General features: G+C 43.5%; 1 protein-coding gene across 1 annotated transcript in view; it reads right to left on the minus strand.

Annotated features, from left to right (window-relative positions):
• Positions 1 to 10,811: 10,811 nt before the first annotated feature.
• NUGGC (nuclear GTPase, germinal center associated) overlaps positions 10,812 to 21,352 on the minus strand; it is a 37,173-nt gene continuing 26,632 nt past the window's right edge. The window contains exons 10-17 of the mRNA XM_056853410.1: positions 20,786 to 20,919; positions 20,318 to 20,482; positions 19,399 to 19,556; positions 18,790 to 18,928; positions 15,642 to 15,750; positions 14,348 to 14,484; positions 12,658 to 12,748; positions 10,812 to 10,870 (exon numbers count right to left, since the gene is read on the minus strand). Coding sequence (XP_056709388.1) covers positions 10,812 to 10,870; positions 12,658 to 12,748; positions 14,348 to 14,484; positions 15,642 to 15,750; positions 18,790 to 18,928; positions 19,399 to 19,556; positions 20,318 to 20,482; positions 20,786 to 20,919 — 992 coding nt within the window. The remainder of the gene's footprint in view (positions 10,871 to 12,657; positions 12,749 to 14,347; positions 14,485 to 15,641; positions 15,751 to 18,789; positions 18,929 to 19,398; positions 19,557 to 20,317; positions 20,483 to 20,785; positions 20,920 to 21,352) is intronic.

Consider the following 21,352-nt stretch of genomic DNA (forward strand, 5'->3'; position numbering starts at 1 on the left):
AGAGAGGGCTGCTAAGGTGTAGGTTTTCCTCCTTCTCCCAAAGCAGTAGGACTCAAGAGCCGATCAGTGAAATTGATGGGGGGAAGATTCCACCCAAACAAAAGGAACTACTTTGCCGCACAACTCAAAACTCACTGGAGGAATTTGCTGTCGCAAAAGTTGATGATGGTCTGCGTGTTTGTGTGGCTTTGCAAAGGGAGAAACAAATTCGTGGTGAGATCGCCACAGCTGATAATCTGCCATAGCTAAATGGAACCTCCATGTTCAGAGGCAGTTTACCTCTGAAAAGCAAACACTGGGGATTAACCACAGGGAGGGCTGTTGCCTTCCTTCTCGGCCTGTAAATTCCCCAGAGCATCTGGATGGCCCTTAACAGAAACAGGATGCTGGAATACATGGACCCTGGGTCTGATCCAAGCCGACTATTCTTGTGCTTTTTAGATTAAAGCAGAGCAGGGCCTTGAACAGTGACTGCCCATGTTTCAAGCGCCCTGACCCTGGAGAGTCACTTTCTGTTCTAGACTGGAGAAAGACAGCAGGTTGCTGTGGGTTCTTCTCCCCCCCCCACCCGAGAGATGGTACGAGCCTACATTGCTCATGGTGTGGCCCGTCTTTTTTTCTCTCTCTTGCTGTTTCTGTTTTTGCAGGGTTAAAAACAACCCCCAAATCTGTTTGGCCAAAGACTTAAGAACAGAAAAGAAATGAGCTTGTATCCAACCAGAAACCATTCTTCTATTCTACTGCCTTCAACATTCTCCATAGGGTTGCCGTGCCCTCTTCACTACCGGTGGGAGGTTTTGGGGGTGGGGCCTGAGGAGGGCGGGGTTTGGGGAGGGGAGGACTTCAATGCCATAGAGTCCAATTGCCAAAGCAGCCATTTTCTCCAGGTGAACTGATCTCTATCGGCTGAAGATTAGTTGTAATAGCAGGAGATCTCCAGCTGGTACCTGGAGGTTGGCAACCCTAATTCTGCAGAGAAAAAGCAGCTGTTCTAGCTTGTGGTTTTGTAGGAGCAGTCTGTGGTGGCTTAAGTGGGATGGGCAATGCACTCTGCAGGTGCTCGGAGGCATGCCCGGCTTTCTTATTATTGCTTTGCACAAAAATAAGTGGAAAGGGCGATGCACTCTGCATGAGCTCAGAGGCATGCTCTGCTTTCTTATTATTGCTTTGCACATTCCGGTACCAAGTTCCAGCACTCAAAAGAGGCACCAAGGCTGAGCCCTGCCTCTGTATTATGGCCATGCCTTCCTACCCTCAATGGCTGTGGCTGTCCTATCACCTATTTAAGAACAACGCCTCTTCCAAGAGCTGAGCGAGTGCCTGTCACGCAACAGAAAGAGTTAACCTGGACCTCCCTGAGCACCGGCATGCAGCCCTCGCTCTCCAAGATACAAGGCAAGTTTGAAAATAGCCTTGGCAAAGGCCTTTTAGTGTTTTTCCATCTTTTTCCCCCTCCCATCCTGGCCTCCCACGGGTCACGGCCCAGGGAGGCTGACTGCTGGATGGAAAAACCATTTATCTCCAGGCTGAGCCCTTGATGGTTGTTGTGGGGGAGGAGAGTAAGACAGCAGCAGGCGCTTGGCTGCTTGCAGCTTGGCTGGAAAACTCCGCTCCAGGTGCAAAGGCAGCCACATCAGCCAAGGATGGATCCCCGGGGCTTGGCCCATCTCTCCAGATGGGGGGTCCTTCTGGCAGCAAGAATGAGACTGAGCAGGGAGCCAGGAGGACGCCGAGGTGACTGATGGACCGGAGACATGGCTTGGACAGTGAGAATGAGCAGGAAGGGCTGGAGGATCACCCTGCTAGGAGGCCCATCATATAGGGCCAGTTTGTCAAATCAAGGGCTGTAAGGAGAGTCATATGCAAGTAGGGTGGCCAACCTCCAGGTACTAGTTGGAGATCTCCCGCTATTACAACTGATCTCCAGCTGATAGAGATCAGTTCACCTGGAGAAAATGGCCGCTTTGGCCATTGGATTCTATGGCATTGAAGTCCCTCCCCTCCCCAAGCCCCACCCTCCTTAGGCTCCACCCCAAATATCTCCGGGTATTTCCCTACACAGAGCTGGCAACCCTAAGGTGGTGGCTGGAGATCTCCCGCTATTACAACTAATCTTCAGCTGATAGATATCAGTTCACCTGGAGAAAATGGCCGCTTTGGCAATTGGACTCTATGGCACTGAATCCCTCCCCTCACCAAATCCTGCCCTCCTCAGGCTCCGCCCCCAAAATCTCCAGGTGTTTCCCAACTCAGTGCTGACAACCCTATATGCAAGTGCTTGACAAAATGGAGTTGCCATCCTCCTGGTGGGGCTTGAATATCTCCCAGCATTACAACTGATCTCAGGATCAGTTCCCCTGGAGAAAATGGCTGCTTCGGAAGGTGGACTCTATGGCATTATACCCCACTGAGGTCCTTCCCCTTTCCAAACCCCACCCTCCACAGTATGGTGGTGGAAAGGGTTATCATGTCATCCAGTAGGGTTTTTCGAAAGTGGTTTGCCATTGCCTCCCTCCGCGTGGGCTGAGTGAGTTTTGAGAGAACTGTGACTGGGCCGGCAGGTTTCATGTGCAGAAAATGGGGAATCGAACCCGGTTCTCCAGATTAGAATCCACCGCTCTTAACTACTACACCACGCTGGCCCTCACCCTCCACAGTAGGACCCCCAAACCTCTAGGAATTTCCTGAGTCACAAGCGAGGCCAGAATGACATTTGTGTTAGCTCTGACTCAAGTATCAGAGGAAGAAATTATATACCACACTAACACCACCTGGTCAAACATAAATGATATTCTGAATGTGAAAATGAAAGAATCTGAAGAGAGTTGCAGGGAAGTTTTTTTTTTTCATAGGCTTCTATAGCTACGAGTAGTTTGGTTAAAAGGCCTGGGGGTGAACACATGACACTGCCTTATACTGAATCAGACCCTCAGTCCATCAAAGTCAGTATTGTCTACTCAGACCGGCAGCGGCTCTCCAGGGTCTCCGGCAGAGGTCTTTCACATCACCTACCTGCCTAGTCCCTTTAACTGGAGTTGCCGGGGATTGAACCTGGGACCTTTTGCATGCCAAGCAGATGCTCTACCACTGAGCCACAGCCCCTTCCCCAGGGAACTGCATAGAACATAGATGTTTTGTCAGCTGACTCTGTGAAGCAAATGATGCTGTTTCTGCAACCTCCTTTAAGGCCTCCTCCGTCCATATATTCCTACCCTTGATCCTCTGGGAAGGCTATACATGAGTGTAGCATGTGTGTATGTCTGAATGTGATGCAGGTACGATTACTCGGGCACAACAGTAGTAATAAGGAGAGTGGCCATGGGGAGGAGGGTGTCCTTATCAGCCTGTAGAATGTCCTTGCTAAGAAATTTTTTCTGGTCTCCTCCCTCCTTACTTTCCAGTGCCCGATATCTTTCTTCCTTTGAAAGACGTTCAGAAATTGTGGTGAATTTGCGGGAACTCATTTGACGCTGCTATTTACGGTGCTACTCAGATGAATATTTGATATGGCTATTTTTTGTTGTTGTTGTTGTGCTCTGTTGTTTTGTCATGTTGGTTTGTATTGATTTTAGGAGTTTTGTTTTTAACCCTCATCGTTCCCTTTAGAACGGCCTAGGACACTCTTTATTTAGTGAAAAGGCAAGGGGGCAAGTATTTTCATAAATAAATAAATGTAATCATTCTTAATAGTTTACCTGAACTGGCTATTGAACTGACACCAGCAAAGAGGAAGGGCACAAAACCTTGTGCTGTTGTTAGCATATCCTTTTCGCTTTAAAATTCTAACAACGGCACAGGATCCCTAGTTTCAGTTAGCGAAACCAAGGGGAGATAGAATGGATAAAGTCCATTCCCCCTGCAGCCCTGATCTGAAATCTGGGCTGTGCTTGTATATAAACACATTTCCAGCAGAATTAAAATCTATGATCTTGTCACAGTTATTTGTGCCCTAAGGGGGGGGATGTTACCACTAGGGTTGCTTTGGAGAGCTTTGAGTTCCCTCCATTACAAGAGCAGACATATTAACTGCCTTGAACATATTTTCTGATGAAGACCTCGGGTCGAAACTGGGCGTTAATCCGGACCCCTGTTATACACCTTGGACTGTGAAATTTGTATGACCCCAACTTCATATTGTCAGTGCAATCAACAGGGTACAACTCCGTGATGCACTTCAACAACAAGGCACCCAAATGTGGCAACTTTGAAAGGATTACTTATGGACAATGACTCCAAAGACACTGGTTCTAAAAAAGAACGTTTAAGTTTTGTATATAGTTCTATTTGTTTAGCTAACATCACTGTATATGTTTATTCACTGTATTTGACTACTGCACATAGAATATAGCACTCTTTGCATAGTATGATTTATGTGTTTTGTTGTCTTATGCTGCTGTGTTTATAAGTTTGTAATTACCTGGAGGTTGGCAACCCTAGTTACTACACACCCCACAAACACGTAAACATGTATTCAGACTGCAGTGGGGAATTAGGCTTTGTGTTTGTTCAGGGAGCAGAAAACCAGGATCTTTCACCTAGAGATAGGGTTGCCAGGTCCCTCATATGATATCATAAAATTTATTGGGGTCTTTGACCAGTATAACAAAAGTCCCTCTTCGCCACCAGCGGGAGGTTTTGGGGGCAGAGCCTGAGGAGGGCGGGGTTTGGAGAGGGGAGGGACTTCAATGCCATAGAGTCCAATTGCCATTTTCTCCAGGTGAACTGATCTCTATCAGCTGGAGATCAGTTGTAATAGCAGGAGATCAGCTGGAGGTTGGCAACCCTACCTAGAGAGGTGGCTGAGAGTAACAGGTTTTCAGTCGGAAAAGGATGACAAGAGACATGATATAAAGATTTAAAAAGGAATATACAGAGTTTATTGAGGGATTTGGTAATAGTGGGGGGGGGGGGAACTTATCCTAAGCAAAATATTAGCAAATGCTAAGGCACAGACAAGCTACATTCCTTAACCAAACTAACAATATAACAAGGACAACCAAAAACCGACCAGAGCTACTTCTATTGGGAGCAGAAGTTCTTTTAAGCTGAAGGTATACATGTGGGGGGGGGGGGAATGGGGAAATAGGATAGAGGAGAAATGGGTCTGTTGAAGCCTAGGTGCCCAGTCTTCTAGATGTGAGGCCTAAATAGAGGAGAGGAGCAAAGTGCCAGCTCTGTGTGATGCAGTGTGGTTTGGAAAATAAAGGGACATGGGGAGCAAAAATTTACCTGCCCTACTCTGCGAAGAATTAGATGAAAAAAGAGGAATCCAGTATGTTAGGAGCCTGAGTTGCAGTTGTAGCCCAAGTCAGACTCCGTGATTTCAGGAAGGAATTTTGCTAGACCAACCAGGAGGCTAGCTTAACAGGTAGGATTAGGGTTGCCAGCTCCAGGTTGGGAAACACCTGAAGATTTTGGGGGTGGAGCCTCAAGAGGGCAGGGTTTGGGGAGGGGAGGGACTTTAATAGGATACAGTGCCATAGAGTCCACCTTCCAAAGCGGCCATTTTCTCCAGCTGAACCGATCTCTGTTACCTGGAGATCAGTTGTAATAGCAGGAGATCTCCAGCTAGCACCTGGAGGCTGGCAACCCTTGGTAGGACCCAGAAACCACATACAAAGGTTTGGGGGCTGAGATATGGTTTTTGTGTACCTTTAGTCATATTGAGAAGAGAACAGTCTCTCTGCTGTGACAGGATTTAGTTCTTGCTAGAAACTTTGAACCCTATTGAATGTTTGGATTTTAGGGGAGCGGAAGGTAGAAAAAACTCTAAATATGGCCATGATTAACCATGTTTAAAAGTATGGCGAACCACAGGAAATGTCAGCCTGGGGTGATTTGGTTATCTGCCCAGAATACCACCTTGGTCTGGTTTAATAATGCTTGATGGCCCTTCCTGGGTCTCTGAATAAAATACCAGAGTGGCAAGCCTGATTTACAAAGGTGAGATGGCCTGGCCTCACTTGCTATTACTTTCCCAGGGAATTCTGCATTGTAAAGCAGATGTCAAGATGGTCCTAGAAGGCAGGTTATTCTTCTGCAAACCTGGATTGTTAATTATGGCCTGAACTTTGATGAGTCCACAGGAAGCCAAAGAATAGTCCTATTGTCAAAGAGTGTCTATTCCTCTGGGGGAACCTGGACACTTTCCTGTGAGTCAGCTTTTCGGTTGCCCTCTGTTGCCTGATATGTTTCTCAGTTCTAATATCAATAACTAATAGCAAACATGGCTTCCCTTCCACAATTTTAGATGGCATATGGCCTGAGAAGTCATGAAGGTGACCCAAAAATATGGCTCCCAACTCAGGGCCACTTTCAGGGTTAAAGGAGAAGAAGCTCCTTCTACAGTCTTGCTAAATCTTTGCTAGAATTGAACTCACCACTCTGGTAGATTCCCCCAAATGTTGTAGAGATCAAGTACTAGGCGAGGAAGGCTGGTCACGTGGGCATCAGATAACTGCTGTGGAGCAAGCCCAGGCTACCTACTCAACTGCTACATATCAGAATAAATTATCTCAATGTGGAGTTCACCCCAGATGTTGAGTGCCAAAGACATCTGGTAGTATCTGTGCCCCAACAGCAGTATGAGTTTAACTCAGGCTCCCACTCAGACATACTTTGGGGGGCGGGTCTTGGGCTTGTGGGGTACCACTGATTATTTTTGGTAAATCAATCAGTACTTCATGTAACTGTGCAGCTGTGGAGAAGTTTACATCGGGACCACAAAACGCAGCATACAAACAAGGATAAAAGAACATGAAAGATACTGCAGACTTGGCCAACCTGAGAAATCAGCAGTGGCTGAACATGGACTGACACAAACAGGACACAGGGTCTTATTCCAAGACACTGAAAGACTGGACAATTCTACCAACTATTTTGTCAGATTGCACAGAGAAGCCATTGAAATTCATAAACATCAGCACAACTTTAACAGAAAAGAGGACAGTTTAAGAATGAATAAGGCTTGGCTTCCTGCCCTGAAAAACCTCCAGACAAAGACAACATTCAACAATAGCCATACAGATTAGTTTTGGATTACACACATTAACAGATCACTTCAGGATACAATGGTTCCATATTAACATACCATACCCTCATTAGCACATTATCTTGATACTTACAGGACAATACTTTTGCAGGACAATACTCAGCTCAAACCCAACCCCTTTCTGACTATATATTACTCTTCCTACACCCTTGACACTGAGAGACACTGTCCTTCAGTGTTACTACTCTGAAGATGCCTGCCACAGTTGCTGGCGAAACGTCAGGAAAGAAAATTCCAAGACCACGGTTACACAGCCCGGATAACCTACAAGAACCAATGAACTCTGACCGTGAAAGCCTTCGACAATACTTCATGTAACTGTTCCTTCCTTGATATTTGAATAAATCCATTTCGTGCTTATTATATTTCAGGTGTGAGAATGAAGGTACATTTGCCTGGACAATTTATTTTATTAAACTTATATCACATCCTCCCCAGCAAAAGCCAGGCTCAGGGCAGCTCACATAATCACAATAAATTACAATGAAACTGAGATGTGTTTTCCTATGTGGGAGCTGAGCTAGTAGGATAAACAAAAAGTAAGTAATCCCCACACACTATGGGCCCCCAGATAGATTCCCTCTGCCTCCCCTTGCAGCACCCAGGTCACCAAACCCAATCATGTGACTCATCTGGCTCCCTGGGTGACCAGGACCCACAAATTTTCTCCCCCCTGTGCCCCACTTGGTAGCCCAGGAGATCCCTCAACCTCTGAACTTGTCCCTTGCTTCCAATACAAGATAAGGTTTATAGGTGCCTACAGATAAGCCTACAGAAGGAGCCCCGTGGTGCAGAGTGGTAAGCTGCAGTAATGCAATCCAAAGCTCTGCTCACGACCTGAGTTCGATCCTGACGGAAGTTGGTTTCAGGTAGCCGGCTCAAGGTTGACTCAGCCTTCCATCCTTCCGAGGTTGGTAAAATGAGTACCCAGCTTGCTGGGGGTAAAGGGAAGCTGACTGGGGAAGGCACTGGCAAACCACCCCATGAACAAAGTCTGCCTAGTAAACGTCAGGATGTGACGTCACCCCATGGGTCAAGAATGACCTGGTACTTGCACAGGGGACCTTTACCTTTACTTTTTACAGATAGTTAAGTAGGCCTAACCTCACTAATTCCAATGAATTTAAGCACACCTCATTATGTACAGGTGTGCAAGCTGTTAGAAGGTACAAACTATATCGCGGGGAGAGGACTTAGCAAACCCTTCCATAAAGTATTCCATTCCATTTGATTTCTGTGCTTTCCCCTTCTTTGAGCTTGCCCAGCAGCCCTGACTTTTTCATCCCTTCTTAAATAGTCGGCTTCCGCTTTCTGTAGGAACAAATCTGGGAACAAGATTACAGGCAGCAGACGTGCCTCGACTTCAACAGAACTCTGCCGCTCTAGCAAATCAGCACAGATCACATCTGCACTCCAACACTGTCATCTGCTGGTGAACTGAACCACGACATCCTCAGACCTTTGAATTTGACTTTGGCACAGTCAGGCCTAATTGAGGGCCTGTTTGCAAACAAGTGCAGTGGGCAAGGGGGCCCTTTGTGTCCTCTGCCTGCAAAAATGTCCCACGACTGAGCTTTTAAAACATGGAAATGAAGGATTTCTTTTCCTGTTCCAAAGCGAAGCATTCACCACTTAATCACAGGGCTATATTGACAGGGCTATATTGAGATGGCTCTTCTCTTTGATAACCAATCTCTGCACATTAACAGCCCTCTGACTGAAATCAGAAGTTTATTTATTCCAGCTGTCAAGTGAAAACCTCACGTCCCATCCAAAGATCACTCATATTCATCTTTTAAAGATTTTTTTTATTGAAATTCAATCTAATTATTCTTGAAACAAGTAAATATGAAAGAACCACAATGATATAAAAGTACTTGTATATGTAAATGAAATCAGAAACAGAAAGATATACCCAGCGTCCCTTATCTTATATATTTTAAGATTAAAAGATAAAACACAATTTCTGAGATTCTCACCTCAGCAATTTCTGCAAGATTCTCAAGCAACTCATAACTGAGAGATCCGGGGAGTTTGGGTGTGGCTATTTTATATAGGCCCTATTACATGAACCTCACATGAAAATAAAATCAATTAATTCATCTCCTTTGATTCTCTAAAGTGAGCATTTCTATCATTAGAATTAATTTCCCCATAGCAATGTTGTAAACCTTGCTTGTTCCCAAGGTTGCTGGATTTATTTGTGGGCATATCATAAGAACATAAGAAAGGCCATGCCATCTGCTTGTTCCCAAGGTTGCTAGATTTACTTGTGAGCATATCATAAGAACATAAGAAAGGCCAAGGTCCATCAAGTCCAGCAGTCTGTTCACACAGTGGCCAACCAGGTACCTCTATGAAGCCCACAAACAAGACGACTGCAGCAGCATTGTCTTTCCTGTGTTCCACAGCACCTAATATAATAGGCAAGCTCCTCTGATCCTGGAAAGAATAGGTAAGCATCATGACTAGTATCCATTTTGACTAGTAGCCATGAATACTCCTCTCCTCCATTAAAATTATCTTCCAGAGGATGTAACTGAGATTTTTGCAGAAGTTCTCAGGCCAGCTTTGTTCAACCACTGGCAGTCAGGGTCTGCAGCACCAGTAGACCACATGCTATGATCCTCACATAACCATGGAAGTGAGGAGCATTACAGATGTTTTCCTGAGCACCTTTGAGGAAGGGCAAGATAAAAATGGAGGGGGGAGGTGATCCTTGATCCATACTATCTACTAAAACACCAACCAGGAAAAAAACAGCTTCAGAATGTTAAATGCCAGGTCAGTCTCTGGCATTCTGCACCACCCCCAGAACATCACACCTTCTTCTCACTGGACTCCTTTTTCATGTACCCCATTTGTTTCTCAGAGATCTTTTGCAAGAACACACTTCCTGAGATAGTTCCTATTCATGCTATATTATCAGACAAGCAGTATTAGCCTGGAGATGTATTTCTCATAAAAAGGTAAAGGTAAAGGTCCCCTGTGCAAGCACCGGGTCATTCCTGACCCATGGGGCGACGTCACATCCTGACGTTTTCTAGGCAGACTTTGTTTGTGGGGTGGTTTGCCAGTGCCTTCCCCAGTCATCTTCCCTTTACCCCCAGCGAGCTGGGTACTCATTTTACCGACCTCAGAAGGATGGAAGGCTGAGTCAACCTTGAGCAGGCTACCTGAAACCAACTTCCGTTGGGATCGAACTCAGGTCATGAGCAGAGCTTCGACTGCAGTACTGCAGCTTTACCACTCTGCGCCATCTTACCACTTCAAATGGGTAGCCACGTTAGGGTACAGCATCAAAATTAAAGCCCAATAGCACTTTAAAGACTAACAAAATGTATTACAGAATAAGAATTCATGAGTCAGAGTTCACTTCATAAGATGAATCTTTCCACTACACATTATAACAACTATCTTTGAAATGTATTTCAAATGTACAGTGTTGTACTGAACCTTAAAACTACTCACGTTAATATATACCGTACAAGGAACGAGTATCACAATGAATGAACCCTCCAGAAGTTTATTATCTACGAGGCCCTCCACACAAGCTAAAATATAATGCAACAAGAACATAAGAAAAGTCCTGCTGAATCAGACTAGTCCAGCATCCTGTTCCACGCAGTGGCCAACCATCTGTGAAACATAACTGGGTTGCAAAAAATAAAAGTAGTATTTTAAGGAACAAAATCTTTTTCTTATTGATAATTAATAATTATCTTTTTTATTGATAATTAATAAAAAATGATAATTTTTCTTATTGATCCTTTTGCAACTGGTAATAGATGTCGATCTCACTGCATGCATTATCAATATCTGTAAAGAGAGAGAGGGAACGTAGTAGTAATATAATGAAGCATTCAGCTGCAGATTTTCCAAAGCTGTAGAGTTGCCAGGTGGCTGGAATCGGTAGGCAATTGCTCACCAATCCAGCAGTTCGCTCGGTATGGCAGCTGCATACATGCATGCAGCCATGCGAAACGTGCTTACGTCACTGCCGGGTTTACTCTTGGAAGTGCCGCATCACAACAGGACGCTTTACCGCTCAAATCCTAGGGGTTTGAGTGGAAAAGCGTCCCATCGCGATTCAGAGCTTTGGAAGTCAACCTGGCAGTGACGTAAGCAATAGCATGCAGCCGTTCAAACCTGCCCCCCAAAACCTCCCACCAGTAGAGAGGGAGGACCTGGCAACCCTATGTACATGTGATCAAATGTCCACAAGCCAAGTGATACAACTTCCCATAAGGACTAGTTTTCACTGCCTGAAGATTAATAGATGGGGCCAGAATTGTTAATTGTTAAGAATTGTTAAGTAGGCAGAATGCCATTCCCAAATCACTAAAGAAAAATAGGTTGCCTTGAAGGGCAGATCCAAGCATGCAAATATATGTTTTTATTCTGCTGCTTGGGAGGGAGGGAGGCTGTTTTTAGCATGTGTTTCTGCAGTCTGAAGCCTGAAATCCCAGGGAGCTTGCAGCAGAAAAGAAGGAAGGATTAGGCCTTCCCTCATTGACAGCAGTGTTTTATTTTGAGACAGCAAGGTAGACTTCCCCTGACTATGGAAGATCCACTGATTTAGCAATTTGTAATCATCTCTTTTCCTTTCTGTAAATGTATTGAAATGTATTAGGACAGCAAGGGAATAGCTTGTTGCTGGGCAGGATATCTCTGTGTGTCTATGTCTGTAGTAATTGGGGCAAGAGTCACGGAGGGTTACAGTAAACCATAACAAGAACTGGGTGAAACTGTTACTTTACTGCCGCCTCTATATCTGTAGTGCTTATCAGCTTTACCCTGAATGTTGATGGGTTGTCATATCTTGAAGTTGGATAAATATCTCTCCCTCAGTACAATTGGGGCTCAGAGATTTCTGCCCATTAGGGCCTCTGAGTCAGCAGCTGCAAATAAACTGTTTTCTTGATAATGATTTTGGGTCTCCCTCTCCCCTACGAACCTCTGGTTTACCATATCAATTTAATCAAATCTAATCTTATTTGTTCATAGGAGCATAGAGTTGGAAGGGGCCATACAGGCCACCTCGTCCAAACCCCTGCTCAGTGCAGGTGCTCAATGACAAGTATTCATCCAGCCGCTGCTTGAAGACAGCCATTGAGGAAGAACTCACCACCTCCCTAAGCAGCCGATTCCATTGCTGTTCTGTTAAAAAAACAAAATCCCTAATATCCAGCCAGTACGTTTCCGCCCACAAATTATACCCATTATTGCAAATCCTATCCTCTGCTGCCAACAGGAACAGCTTCATCCCCTCCTCTAAGTGACAGCCTTTCAGATACTTAGAGAGAGCAATTCATGTCCTCCCTCAACCTCCTCTTTTCTAGGCTGAACATTCCCAAGTTCCTCAGCCTTTCCTCATAGGGCAAACATGGTTTCATGTGTTCCCCCACATGACCCTCAAGCATTTGCTTGAAGGCCCCAGGCTCAATCCCTGGCATCTCAGTTTAAAAGCATCAAGCAGTAGGTGATGTGAAAGACCTTGGTCTGAGACCCTGGAACAGCCACTGCCATTCCAAGTTGACAATGCTGACCCCTCATAGACCAAGGATTTGATTCACTATAAGGCAGCTTCACCTGCTCATATGTACCTGCCAAGTGCACAGGAACCCGATCCTGTTGCAAGAAGACCAGATTGAATACAATGGATATTTGTTCCTTCAGGTTCAGCAAGATTTCTTCCTGGAAGAAAGAGGGTGCCACGTATAAAATTGTTAGCAATGAATCCGGGACGGGTCATAGCTCAATGATAGAACATCAGGGCTACAGGCTTGATATCCAAGCTTCAGTGCTTAGCAATTCCAGTTAAAAAGTGTAGAGCTATGAAAAAACGTCAGCCTGAGACCTTGGCGTGCCATGTCACAGTAGACAATGGTGAGCCACACAGGCCAACAGCCTACCTCAGCAAAAGGCTGCCACACATGTCTATCAAGGAACTGTTAGTAGAATGCCCACAACTGTTGCATGGGTGGGAAGAGTCACCTTAAGAATGTTCTCAATTAGCTCTTCATGGCCAACCACAAAACTTCTTTTATTAGAAACAATTTCCACACAATTATATAGTCAAAAACCTATTATTATTACCGGTAAGGTTTTTTTTTAAATTTGCAATTCAATAAAATGCAAAAAAAAAAAAAAACCACCCCACATACAATACAACACAAAATGCATGGCACAGTCATATCACTACACTACTGAGACAATCTTTGATTGAGTGAACATAACATTTTGTTTCCTTAATTATTCTAGACAAAATATTAATACCAATATGATCTTTGTCTAAGCATATCATCTCTAAATATGGTTTGCTCCTACATGCTCATTCTAACAAGAATTAAATACTATCACCAATATAATATAAGGCTTTTAAGATTTTCATATAATAATTGACTTCAGAAATGCTGAACTCAATACAACCATATAACAGTTTCTATTTATACAGCCTTTAAGAAACATATACAAAATACAGTTCCCATTTTTGTAGAAACTCTGTTTTGTTTGTATTTTATTGAATTGAACAAATAAAAAGCTTAATAATTTTAAAAACTTCCAAAGAATTATATAATTATATAATAGCAAAAGGAGCCCTGTGGTGCAGAGTGGTAAGCTGCAGTACTGCAGTCCAAGCTCTGCTCACGACCTGAGTTCGATCCCAACGGAAGTCGGTTTCAGGTAGCCGGCTCAAGGTTGACTCAGCCTTCCATCTTTCCGAGGTCAGTAAAATGAGTACCCAGCTTGCTGGGGGTAAAGGGAAGATGACTGGGGAAGGCACTGGCAAACCACCCCGCAAACAAAGTCTGCCTAGTAAACGTCGGGATGTGCTGTCACCCCATGGGTCAGGAATGACCTGGTGCTTGCACAGGGAACCTTTACCTTTATAATATCAAAAAAGTGGAAGAATGAAAAGGCAATTTCCTGAAAAGAAGACACCCCCTCCCCACTTCCCCCCCACCCCAGTATAGCCTACCAGCATTTGGTTTTTTGGTCCTTCTTCTTGACAGATTGTGACTATCATCAACAAACAACTCAGCATCATCCTTGGTAGCTGAACACATGTTGCTTAATTTGAACAACTGCATAAATGCCAGCAATCCAGCAGAAACTTCTGAACAAAACTCCACTGAGATGAACAGAAATGAAAGATGCTGAAGCACCTGCCATTCGCTTCTCAGGGGCTTTACAATGGTGACACTCACAATGGACTGTGCCAGAAACAGGCCTTGTAAAGTAAGTGTTCTGGACAGACTGTCATTAACGTCAAAGAACAACTCAACTACTTACCTTCAGTTTGTGGAAGCGGCTCTCCATCTGGGATTTGGCCTTCTCAAACATCTGATTGTTTACCTCATTCTCAATGCCTGCCCTTAAGATTCTCTTCATCTGCTCACAACTTCCATGACCTTTAACTCTTGAGGCCTCTGAGGAAGGAAGTATGGCTAATAATGTGAGCAAAACTGAAAAGGCTTTGATGTGGTTAAATTGTTATTGTACCAGGGACCAAGATTCCCCCCCCCCCATCTTTGTCCAATGAAATTCTCAGTAGGTGTGGGGTAGTCAAAAGGAAATGACAGATCATTCCCCTATGCAATTGCTTTAAGCAATGTGTGGCCATCTCTTCTGTCCCGTTTGGAAAGTCCCTTGAAATTCCAAGGTCACCTGGCAGGCCATTCTTGGAGACCAAGTGCTAAACTAAATGGATACCGGGAGGCCAATTCATAAGAATCATTTTAACATAAGACTAAATTGAAACTACTTTTGCCTTTTCTCTCACTCTGTGCTAGCTTTGTTGGAATGGAAAGCTGCCACAACCATGTCCTCCTTGGCTCTCGGGGAGCTTAAAAAGCACCCCATAATCCCTGCAAATCCCTCCTCCCTAGGGATGCCAACCTCCAGGTACTAGCTAGAGATCTTCTGCTATTACAACGGATCTCCAGCCGACAGAGATCAGTTCACCTGGAGAAAATGGCTGCTTTGACAATTGGACTCTATGGCATTGAAGTCCCTCCCCTCCCCAAACCCCGCCCTCCTCAGGCTCCACCCCAAAAACTTCCCGCCGGTGGTGAAGAGGGGACCTGGCAACCCTACTCCTCCCCTGTGCTCTGATTCACAGGGAACTAGCCAATCCTGTATGTTGTTTTCCTCCCTGGTGGCCTGGGTTCAGTCTGTGCCCCCTGGTGGCCAAAGCTCCCTTGCCTGGCCTGTCTGGCCACCATTGGGCCACAGAGACATGGCTTCTGTTTCGGCCCTGCCTGGCCTCAAAGCCATGCCACATGCCCATCTGTCACCTTGAGACAGCCTGGCCTTGCTGCTGAGCTGACCAATAGCCTCTTCTTCAAAGCCAGTGGCAAGCCCCACACTTGTCTCCCATCACCATCATGGGGCTGTGGCCCCACTGTTCTGCTCAGCCACCACAGGGTTTAGGACCAGCACTGGAGCCCCCATCAGGCTCCATAGAGCCAACTGAAATCCCTTTCAGAAACCTCTCAGAGGTCTCTCTGTAGATTAGCATTAGTGCAGAGTCCTTACAGATAAATTCAAACTCCATCTATAGTTACTCCACTGGAAAATCTCTTACCTTTATAGTGGGGCTTGAGATCATGTTGGATGGACTCACGAATACTCTGATAGATATTGAACTTTGCCTGGACAGTATTGTTTTCCAGTTTTTTCAGGATTACGTTTGCCTATAGCAGGGGTCGGCAAACTCATTAGTCAACAGAGCCAAATATCAACAGTATGACGATTGAGATTTCTTTTGAGAGCCAAATTTCTTAAACTTAAACTATATAGGTAGGTACACTGTTTATTAACTTAATAAACTTTAATTAAAGTTTTAAGTCTTAATTAAACTATAGGTACACTGAATAAAACTTGATATCATACTTAATAATGATCTTATTTATTCCTCTCTTAGCAATCTCTTGACTAACCACAAAACTTGCAATATTTACATTGCAATATTAAATGCAGAACTTGCTATAAATTACATTGCATTAAAAACTATCTTAGTGGTAAATAATGCAAGAGTAGATTGAAATGTAATATGAGTGGCTTCCAGCTTCCTTAAAGGCAGGAAGACTTCGGCCCCGCCCTACAGACCTGGAAGGAGAGTCCCTTGTGCTCTCGGGCCCCTCTTCTCTCTACACCAGCCAGAAGGGCGTGCAAAGGGTTAAGCAACACAAGCGACCCCCACCCCATGCGTGGTCGAGGCTCTCCCCCACCTCCATGCCCAGCTAACAGCTAGAGAGGCAGTACTGGCAGTACTGGCAGTACTGGCAGTAGAGATGCGTCCACGTCCGGGGATTAGAGAGGGCTGACGTAAGCCTCTCTCTCTCCTTATATGGGCTCGGGGGCAGGACCTGGGTCATTTGTGGCAGAGCCGCACTCAAGGACCCAAAGAGCCGCATGCGGCTCGGGAGCCGTGGTTTGCCGACCACTGGCCTATAAGAATGAATTTAAAGTTTAGAATTTCTCTTTTTTTATATATAATATTTTTATTGCGTTTTTACAATGAAACATACAAAGAATACAAAAAAAAAGAAAAGAAAAAAAACATAAAATACAGGGAAAAAAGAATACATATACAGAGCACTAATTAACTGCTATTACATTATCATAATATCCCATCGTGCCCTGGCTCCAAATCCCACCCCCCACCACAGTGCCCTTCACCATTGGACTTCCGCTGGAATGTTGTGACAATACATAAAAATTCCCTTATTATATCATTATTTTAAAATCACATTGTACTATAATTCGTTAACTATACTTTTAAGATCCGTTTTTGCCAATTTATCCCAATATGCAGCGGCCTTTGACCATGTAGATTTAAATTCCTCCATATCTTTACCATGTAAAGATGCTGTAATTTTGGCCATCCGCATATACATCCATAATTTTTCTCTCCACTCTTTAATTGAAGGTTTATTTGTTTGCTTCCATTTTTTAGCAATTATAATCCTTGCTGCTGCAAAACTATACTGACATATGACTCTGTCACCTTTATCTAAATCTTTTTTTGGAATACCCAATAAGCAAAAGGCGGGATCTCTCTTAATTTTTAATTTAATTAAATTATTAGTTTCATTCAAAACTAATTGCCAAAATCTCCTAATTTTTTTACAAAACCACCAAGCATGCATGAATGTACCTATATCCCCACCGCACTTCCAACAAGAAACTTTATCATCTTTTTTCATTTTACTTAATAATGCTGGGGTTATGTACCACCTATAAAACATTTTATATAAATTTTCTCTTATTTCATTCAAAATAGTAAACTTAAACTCCTTTTTCCACAACTTTTCCCAAATCTCCAAATCTATATTATAACCTAAATCTCTCATCCATTTCAACATCACTGGTTTAATCCTTTCCTGTTCTAAATTCATTTCTATAAGTACTTTATAAATCCTACCTATCAGTCCTTTATTACCCTTAAGTAAAATAATCTCAAATTTAGATTTGGTTTGATTAAAACCCAACCTATTATCCTTATTAAAAACATCCCTTAATTTGTAGTACATAAACCAATCTTTTATCTGAAGTTCTTCTCGTGTTTTCAATACCCATATCCCATCTTTATATTCTATCATTTCTCTATAATTATTACTATCTAGATTTAAATGTGCGCCTATAGAAGCATTTATGAGAAGAGAGAGAGAGAGAGTTTAGAATTTCTCAATCCCATTATCACAGAAATAATCTTAAATTTAGGTTAAGAGGCCAGTGGTACCTTAAAGACTTACAAAATTTCACACAAACGTTTATGCAGGCATATATTTTGCCATTCTTTAGGTCAGAGGTCCCCACCGTGGTGCCATAGGTGCCATGGCGCCTGCCGACACCTTTTCTGGTGCCCACCAGGTGTTTTTTAGGAAGTGGACAAAGCCAGGTAGGACTTTTGCCCAGCAAGGCTTCTGATCTGCTGAGCAGATTTTTTAAAATTGTTGCTTGGGCAGCAGCTGCCACCACAGCACAAAAATCTGCACTATGTTACTGAAGTTAAGCTGTGGCAATCATTTTGCGGCTGGCTTTGCCTCCTCTGGCAGCCATTTTGTGGCAGCCATTTTGTTGCTATACCCAAAATGCTATGTCAGAATTCCAAATATGGCTGCAGGCTCAAAAAGGTTAGAGACGCCTGCTTTAAATTGTCTCCGGAATCCTGTACTTCTCTCACTCTCTATTGTTTTCCAGACTCTGTTTTGTATTTATAAAGCCTTAAAGTCTTGGGCCCTCAACCTCCGGCTTCCTGGGCCCCCTTCATGTCCAGGACTCCCATAGGGTTGCCAACCCTGGCTTCGGAAATTCCTGGAGATTTGGGTGTGGTGCCTGTGGAGGGAGGGAGCTCAGCAGTGATGAAATGGTACTCTAGGACTTCTGATTCTCCTAGACTCTAGGGCATACCATAAAGTCTGCCCGCTGAAGCTGTCATTTCCTTCAGGTGACCTGGTCTCTGTAGCCTGGAGATCAGTTGTAGTTCTGGGAGAACTCCACGTCTCGCCTTGAGGTTGGGAACCAGCCTCTCACTGTCTAGCTGGTAAAGCCTAAACATCTTTTGGAGATCTTGTAAAAAAAAAAAAAAAAACACCTAAGAAAATAAAATACCCACTTATATAATTTACAAATATATCTAGGGAAATGGGTTGAAAAATATCATCCTTTCTTCCTTGTTTTCTTCCCTCTGTTACTTACCTGCATTTTCCTTCTCAACATAAACTTACTTCTTGAATGAACATTTCAATCTTCCTGTTGTTATTTGGCAGGTGGTTGTCTTCTCCAGTCTGGCGTATCTTGCTCTGCACCTCATTTTTAAACATTTCCAGGCGAGACCACAGACTGGATCTGGTGGCCTTTTGGATCCTGTTGGAATAGCAGGGTTAGCATTAAGAACAAATTTGTGTACTTCATCCTCTCATGCTCTGAACAGCAGATGAGGAGATGCCATACCAGGGTGGAAGCTTTTTTAATTTTGTTTAAAAAACAGAGGGGAAAGGGGGGGACACTTTAAAAGAAAAAAAAAGATATACATAAAGACAAAAATATAACAACAGTGGTGGCAGATCTACACATAAGTTTCTATAAACAATTTCCAAATATCTAAAAATAAATCCATGTGCTATTGCAGTCTATACCCCGTGAACTCAAATATCGAAAGAGTTCTAAGGTCCTCAACCCACTGATTTACCAGGGTTGGGCTTTTATCTTTTACAACACTGGAAAGATATCAGGGTGAAAGCTACAGAAGGGCTACACGTATCCTAACAGACGTTAGGATAAAATGCCATTAAAGTAATGCCATAATATACAGAGCAGGAACAAGGTTCTATTACCTGAAGATACTTCCAAAAATGCCATTAACTTTATCATAGATAGGCATGGCAAAGCTTTCATTGAAATCGATGCGTGGAAAGCTCTTAGAGGCATATACACCCTCCTTCAAGCACACCGCTTTCAGGGTCCTGTGATAACCTCGGTATCCTTCATCTCTCTAGAAACAGGATATGAACAGAGTGAAATAAGATCACTGTTAAATGCAACTTATTAATAAAAACAGTGATAAAGATTTTAGAAGATATGAAAAACAAATGAAACATGTATATTCAAGGCTGTCTTCAAGCACATTTATATCATACTTTCTTCCTACGTACATGTCAATAAGAACAGTGAAGGATCAAGTTTGTCTCACCTGCTGTCTCACTCATTAAGGTTGGATTCAGAACAGCATTCCCACGAGTACAAAAATTTCTGCCCATGGAGTGAGATTTTCCTCCCTCCGGCAGCAGCCAGGATTTGGGGGAGCATTTTGAGCTGCTGCAGGAGGGAAAAAGCAGGAAAATTGTGCTGCACAGGCAGAAACACTGTGGAAATCCTTTATTGTTATGCTTCTCTGACCAAAGGTGGAAATGCTGTTCTTGGATCTGAACCATTAACTCCTATGTCATCTGAGAAGTTATTTGCTATTGAGCATGTTCATTATAAATTATAAAACTTACTTTCCTCATTTCAGTAACTTTCTAGGAATCATATCATGACTTCGTAATATTTCTGCCTTAAGACTGAATATGGAGGAAATTAAAGTCCAGTGTTCCACAAGTGTTCCCAGACTTCCAAGGATTCCTCGCCAACGTTGGGTCCAGTTAATCATACACTGTTTTAGTTGCTGCATCTTAAAGTGGAGGTTTCTCAAATGATCCATTTAGGACCAAGATGAAATACTGTCAAAAGGGGGGAATAGTGGATTTTCCTTACTGTGAGCAGCTTCGTGATGGTATTCTTATAGCTCTTCCTGGCTTCCTTCACACCATCACAGAGAGGCTGCTTTATCTCGTCAAAACATCTCTGAAGTTGCCTCTCCAGATAATCGACATCCTTCTTTATTAATTCTTGCACACCACTGTTCTGAAACACCCGGTCCTAAAGGAACAACAACAAAAAGTCACTGCCATCAAGGTACTGATTAATTAACAGGATGCAATCAGCCCAAAGAGAATTCAGCTGGGCAGAGTTGGTGGGAAGGATGTAGACAAGACACATAAGGGAACTGGGAGCAGGAGGATTGTGGGTGAGGGAAATGATGGATCTAAGAGACAGTGGCTCAGTTTTATGTATTTACTTAAATTCACCTGACAAACCTTTGAAGGCAGGACTCTTAGACTCTTAGCTGGTTAATTCTATCTGGCTGTACGTTTTCTGGTTCTAGAAGCTCTATGTTCATACCTCATGTTGTGGCGTGGAACCAAAATTTTTAGCCAGCATGAGAACACTCCATACTTCAGTCACATAATTTGCCACCAGTTTCTGCTTCTTCTTCAGATAGATCATCCTGAGGTACTTCCTCAGCTCTGGTATCTCTGAGACATTAAAACATATGACATGCAAACAGTAAGAAATATTGTCAAAGGTTTTCACGGTCAGAGTTCATTGGTTCTTGTAGGTTATACGGGCTGTATAACCGTGGTCTTGGTATTTTCTTTCCTGACGTTTCGCCAGCAGCTGTGGCAGGCATCTTCAGAGGAGTAACACTGAAGGACAGTGTTCTCAATGTCAAGTGTGTAGGAAGAGTAACATATAGTCAGAAAGGGGTTGGGTTGAGCTGAATCATTGTCCTGCAAAAAGTATCAAAGGTAATGTGCTAATCATTGTCCTGTAAGTATCAAGATAATGTGCTAATGAGGGTGTGGTATGTTAATATGGAACCATTGTATCCTGAAGTGATCTGTTAAGGAGTGAAATACAAAGCTAATCCGCATGGCTATTGTTGACTGTAGTCTTTGTTAGTCTGGA

The sequence above is a fragment of the Euleptes europaea genome, chromosome 7, assembly GCF_029931775.1.
Source record: "Euleptes europaea isolate rEulEur1 chromosome 7, rEulEur1.hap1, whole genome shotgun sequence".
In the NCBI taxonomy this organism is placed as follows: domain Eukaryota; kingdom Metazoa; phylum Chordata; class Lepidosauria; order Squamata; family Sphaerodactylidae; genus Euleptes; species Euleptes europaea.